A 6,241-nucleotide genomic window follows, 5' to 3' on the forward strand; every position below is an offset into this window, starting at 1 on the left:
CCCGCACGCGCTCAGTCAGGCTCAGACACGCGCTCAGACACGCAGAAACACGCGTGTGTAAAGTCCCACGCAACCGTATGAAAGCACAGGCCGTTCTGGGCCTGGAGGGGCCGCGGTGTGTAAGCAGGCTTCTGTTTAAGCAAGCTGGCAAATTACCCAAGTCAAGCTAAACGGTCTTTGGACCAGCGGAATTCTCTTCCTCCCGTGTCTAAGCGATTTTGTGGTTTGGAGAGAGCTGGAAAACCTGCTAGCCTGCTTCCCTCCAGCCCCAGAGCCAGGCCTGCACCTCAGCGGGTTTGGTGGGCGAAAGGGCGGGGGGGGGTTTAGGGGTTGGGGGCGATACTCACTTTGAATGGTCCCGACATTCCACCACCTTCCCAAAGGCTCCCTCGCCTAAGGTGCACATAATCTCATCTACAACAAGAGACAGCCAATCAGGACCACGGCAGCACCGCTCACACATCAATCACATGACCTAAAGGACCAATTACTCTACTGCTCATTTAACTAATCACAGGCTACAAAACACAGACTGGTAACATTAGGCTACGCTTACGTAAAAGGGTCCAAAGGAAAAAACAGACTTGCAGTGCAATCAGAAATGGCTAATGGCTAAACCTTAACTGGCTTTAAATTACTCTTAAGGCATCAAACATTTTTGAAATGCAAACCACTATAGCAAACCCCCTCCCCCCATCCCCACAAAAAGCTAGGCTACGTGATTATCTGTGTCTCTGTGTGCTACAACAGTAAGATAAAGATGAAGACAACACAACAGAAAAAGAGGTGCAGAAAAAGGTGTATTCTATACATCTTCCTCTCAGCATGTGTCCACTGTGATAGAGCAGGTGACCCTCGTCATCATCCTCAAAACTCCTGGATCTTTTCCTGCGATGACTCCTCTGGGGTCGGGTCACCAGCGTCACCACCACAAACCAGCGCCAATCAGGCCAGAACCCGCCATTCATTCAACCAGCCAAGGGGGAGGGGCATTCGGCCATTCAGATACCGCGCCAGGGCAGCCATTTTGAAATTCATCCCCGAGAGATATGCACAGGGCCCCGCATAGTTTGTGTTACAGAAGAAAAACAATGGCAACAAGTTTTCAGATGAGAGACTTTCTCCAGGTAAAATTGATAAGAAGCAGTCTAACAATAGGCATAAACATTTACTTTCCCCATTCCGCCACCCCCCCCAAACAGCATTTATGGTATCTTCCAAGGGTTTCTTCCCTCATAAGGAGTTCAGCTATAGCCCTTACGCGGCAGCGACAGCCCATCTTATCGCAGAGCTACAGTCTTACAGGCTCTGCACGCATCAGTAAGTTCCTACTCAAGTTTTACAACATCCTGTCATTTAAGAAGCTACAGATGAATCTCAGCTAGCTACCACCGTCTAGCTGTGGCTCAGAACATGCATGTCTTACTCCTGAACGTTTTCCCCCCACTGAACATTAGGGGTTCACTAGGGGTTGGGTTGGGGGAGAGCAGTTAAAACAGGAGAAACAGACAAGAGGAAGAAGACAAACAAACAGAGGGGGGGGGGGGGGTGGGTGGGGCTTTTATTTTTTTCTTCTTTCTTTGGCACACATGTAAAGGGGACCGTGCAGCGGGACAGGCTGGACCGTTTCGTACCGAGCGGGAGCGTGGGCGGGGGGGGCTGCAGCGTCGCCCACGGTGACGGTGGCGTCGGCGGCGGCTGCTGCTGCTGCTGCTGCTATGGCGACGGCGGCGGCTGCTGCTACGGCGACTGCGCCGGCTGTTCCCGGAGGACTTGCTGTAGTGGTGCCAGTCGCGGTCCCGCCCGGAGCGCTTGCAGGCGCGGTCCGCGTCGCCGGCCTCGCTGTCTTTAGGCGCCGCCCACTCATTCTGCGTCCGCGGCTCCAGGCAGTGCCTGTCAGCGCACACACACAAGCACAGAAAAACACTGAAACACCTGCAGGAGCCCGCAGGAGCACACCTCCGCAGCATTAATACGAAGGGCGATCGATCACCTTGCATTTATTGTACGTCGCTTTGGATAAAAGCGTCTGCCAAATAAATGTATATAAAACGTACAGTGTATTAACTTCAGCTTGTAATATTATGGCACTGAATACCCAAAAATAAATGATAAACTACTAACACACATTTTAAATGGAAAATTTCACACCAATTCTGCATTTTTTTTTTTTGGAGACCCAGAGCACTTCCACACTCAGAATGTAGACTGTTGGACTTTCAGTGATTAAGGCTGGGATTTGGTCAGTCAGGGAAGGACATTTTACAAAACAGAAACTTCGCAAACCTTGTCAAATACCAAAAAAAGGTAGAACTGACAAACTGAAAACGAACAAAACCACCTTTCAGTTTGATCAGATTTTAACTTGGAAATGGTAGGTTTAGCTTTTGCCTGACTTCTGCAAATTGTTCCAATCTGATGAAATATCCTTTCTTGGTCATGTCACTGGATGATCGGGGGCCAAAGCTACTAGTTCTAGTCTTTAGTGGACATTTTCCTATTTATTAGGAGGCTATTCTTTTGTGATTTACCGTACCAGCCAGAACAACGGTTCTGTGGATGCTTTACATTCACTGCAACCATGCCTCTTGCTTGGCTTATAAGGCCTTCCAGAAGCATTCAGTATTCTCTGGTCTGACTACCGCTAAACTGTTACCATAAGGACTTATCCTGAATCAGTCGCATTTCCATTTGCGCACTACTAGAATTACACGGGTGTGACCGTAGAGTTGGATGCCTGTATCCCTCATTTGAAAAATAACAAAAAAACACAGTGCAATCCTTCAGTTGGTCACTAGGGGTCATTTTTCTTACAGAAATACATAACAGCCTCCAGAGGGTGGTGGTATGCTAACCGCCATCTTGGTATGGGTGGGTTTTAAAGTACTTGTGGCAAAATTAAGGAGCTACTCATTAACCCCCTACGGTATCGGTACAAGATTCGGTTCAGATCTAGAGAGGGCAACATTTCCCCCCCCCCCAAATTGCACTTGTACAAAATGTCCTCCCAGAGGATGTGGAAATGGTTCTGACTATATTTATAAGCTCTTTCACCAGGCACAGGAAAATATGGCCTGCAGGACATAACAAAATTTACGATTTCTCCTCTGACAAAGCCTCAGCAGCTGACCACAAGCGGTTTTATTAGAATGCATTATGCGACACATTCAGTAATATTTGTTCACCCTTCGCGTGTTCTGTGGTGGTGCCGTTTCTGGTATTTGTTCTCTCTCTCGCTGCTATGCGAGTCTCTCTTCCGTCGTTTCCGGGTCTCCAGCTTCTCCTCCAAGCTGTTCTCGGCGAGCCATCTGCCCGGGGAACGCATTCGGCTGGACTGACGCATCTGGCGAAGACACAATCCAATGTAAACCTTCACCTACAAATGCGCGCATACAGATCAAATAACGTCGCTAACTTAGTCACCCAGAGCGGTCGTTTCGGCTTGGGTTAATTTAAGATGGCTGAACATACCTAGCGGCATGGAGCTTAAACTACACACAATGAATTTACGCAACGGGCTAGCCAGCTAGCTAATGTTGATCTCGTTAGGCCCGACTTGGCGTTAAGGCCTATACAATTTGCTAGCTAAGAGAACTGGTCAAAAATCGCACTTCCTGACATAAATAACTAGCCTGACAACGCAATCCAACCGCAAATACACAAAACGGATGCTAATTAGGCAAAAATTCACACCAGATGTGTATTAACTTCAGACGGCCATCTTAACTGCTTCTACTGCCGACGGGCTGCACCCAGAAAGCGTTACGACTAGCCTACGGTCATCCATCTTTGTTCTCCAGACTGCAGACGTTATTTCATTGCAAATAAAGAGGGATGACGTTAAATTTACTTAAAACCAACTAAAACGTGCATCTTTTCAAAAAGGTAATCGCAGTGGATTTAATGGTTAACTGTCTTTTGTCGAAAAAAAGGCATTATTAAGCTAACTAACATTAGCTAGCCAAGCTAGGCTTGCCAGCAAAGAAGTCCAAATAACCCAGTTCGAACGAATCAGCAAACTGATCTAAATTACACGAACTATGTTCATATTTGACTGTTAGATTATGATTACTCTCACCTGAAACGAAATAAGCTCCCTGGTATACAACAGTCTACTGTTTTTCGAACGATGGCAATGCGAAACTGAAATGAATACGACTACGTCGCTCTTTCCGAAACCACTCCTATCCGAGTCAAGCGCAAAATGGCGCTGTTCGTCGAGAACCTTCTAAGAAAAACAACATGTAACGTCATACGGGTATTTACATCACATGACAAAAAGTTGAGCGCTACGATAGTTGGGAAATGTTGTTCACATTAACGCCAATTTATGCTAGTGTTTTCTAGAACCGTCTATCAAATGTTATCCTTTATGTACACAGGGCGTCTCATTGAGATTAAAATCTCTTACAAGGGAAATCTGTTCTAGACGCAGAAGTCACACACATATTTATATAAAGTTAGCATAATATATAACATACACACACACATTTAGACAAGTAGCCATAAGAACACACACAAATCATGGCTCAATTCAAATTTTATTCCAATGACAATTTCAATATAATAAGCACTGACTTTACAAAAGGAAGAAGAATAACAAGAAATTAATACATAGAAATCAGTGACCCTCCAGGCAAACTGTTAAAACACAGTGTTAAAGTTGCACACTAAAATAAATTATAAAAATCAATACATGTTCTGTACTGGCTCGGAAGCGGCAGTGGAGGAGAAGGAAGATGGAATGGAATCGTTGCCAAAACAAGAGGAACATGGAACTGTAATCCCAGATACATTTAATATAATACAGAGTCAACCACAAAAGCTGCAAACACCCTTATAAAACGAATTCCCTTGAAAAGGATATCACAGCAAAAATAACGACATCTAATCATTATCAAAGCCAGTCAGAGCAGAGATTGTAACAGTTCCAGTACTCAGTAAGCACGGGACATGCTGCAGAATCTACATCCATCTGAAATAGTAACGTGTGCATATTAATGCAAAAAATATATATAAAATCCCAAACATAAGAAATATATAATTTAACGGCAGCCTATATTAATCAGATTTTAAAACATATAGGTAATTCCTTCCTAATATATGCAATGCCGTTTACATATTATAAAACATATAGCTTTTTTGTTTTACAATATATGAAACAATATATGCATAATATTTACATAAAAGTGCTATAACCAATTCATTTTTCCAAATTCTGCAATGCATTTTTTGATGTGTTAAAATATATTACTTATGTTTTGGATTTTAGGTTTTAACATCTTTTTTAAATTACTAAAGCAGGTACTGTACCAATACTTGTTTCTTTATAAAATCCTTAAACAAAGTAAGATCTGCATACGCAAGAACACAAAATATGCAGTAACTGAGCACATCGAGTCAGTAAACAAATGAAGCTTTCATTTTGTAGCTTTCGTGACGCGGGAGGTAACGGGCGAAGGCGGACTCGTTCACAGAAACTCAAAAAGCTGCCGATTTTTTCTACAACAATTTCAGCCTCCGTCCTTAGAGACTGGCGTGAAAACACACTGCACCAGAGACAGCAGGGGAACGTTACCCATGAGCACTTGCAGTATTTTTCTGTACAGCCGACTCGTAGGAAGGTGACGTTTGCGTGAGAAAATGCATTAACGCTGGAGCTGCCCTGTGTATGTTTGAAATACTGAGTGTATCCGGTAAACATTATCGCCGTTCCTCTCGTGACTTCTGCGGCAGATTCCGTGTAAATTGATGCTGTTTACAGTATACAGTACATACTGTACATAAGTTAACACAACAGAATAGCTTTACCCTCCACCCCCCCCCCCAATCCCACCCCACCAAACTCCACACCAGCAGCATGATTTAGACAGTTTAGCCACTTTTAGTCAGCAAAGTCAGTATCTTAAGGTCAAACAGGATCAAACATTAAACTATGTTTAAAAACAAAACAAACAACAACAAAAAACCTGTCAGGTTATGACCATGAGCAGCAAGAAAGGAAGGGTCTCTTTCTCAGCCAGGTAAAAGATGGAGGTGTTCCAAGTGAAGGCTGCTGGGACATGGCCGTGCTGGCCAGGCCGTGGAGGAACGCAGTATCCATCAAAGTACAGAGAGAACAAGGGCATCGGGGTAAAGTTCACACAGGTATGAAGGCGCCACACCACTCAAACACCAACCATATTAAGCAGGATACCATTAAAAACTAAAGATTTTAAATAAATACATAGTACCCCACCCC

At 44.3% G+C, this 6,241-nt stretch overlaps 1 protein-coding gene across 2 annotated transcripts in view; it reads right to left on the reverse strand.

Annotated features, from left to right (window-relative positions):
- Nucleotides 1-4,232, reverse strand: part of clk4b (CDC-like kinase 4b) — a 7,539-nt gene extending 3,307 nt beyond the window's left edge. Inside the window, exons 1-5 of one of the 2 annotated variants that reach the window (XM_035408276.1) lie at nucleotides 4,079-4,232; nucleotides 3,186-3,343; nucleotides 1,635-1,893; nucleotides 812-902; nucleotides 348-414 (exon numbers count right to left, since the gene is read on the reverse strand). In XM_035408276.1, coding sequence (XP_035264167.1) covers nucleotides 348-414; nucleotides 812-902; nucleotides 1,635-1,893; nucleotides 3,186-3,343 — 575 coding nt within the window. In that variant the 5' untranslated portion in view covers nucleotides 4,079-4,232. Of the gene's footprint in view, nucleotides 1-347; nucleotides 415-811; nucleotides 903-1,634; nucleotides 1,894-3,185; nucleotides 3,344-4,078 lie in introns of those variants that run through there. The other variant, XM_035408277.1, reaches the window with a different exon arrangement.
- Nucleotides 4,233-6,241: the final 2,009 nt, after the last annotated feature.

Source organism: Anguilla anguilla, chromosome 3 (genome assembly GCF_013347855.1).
Source record: "Anguilla anguilla isolate fAngAng1 chromosome 3, fAngAng1.pri, whole genome shotgun sequence".
Taxonomy (NCBI): Eukaryota; Metazoa; Chordata; class Actinopteri; order Anguilliformes; family Anguillidae; genus Anguilla; species Anguilla anguilla.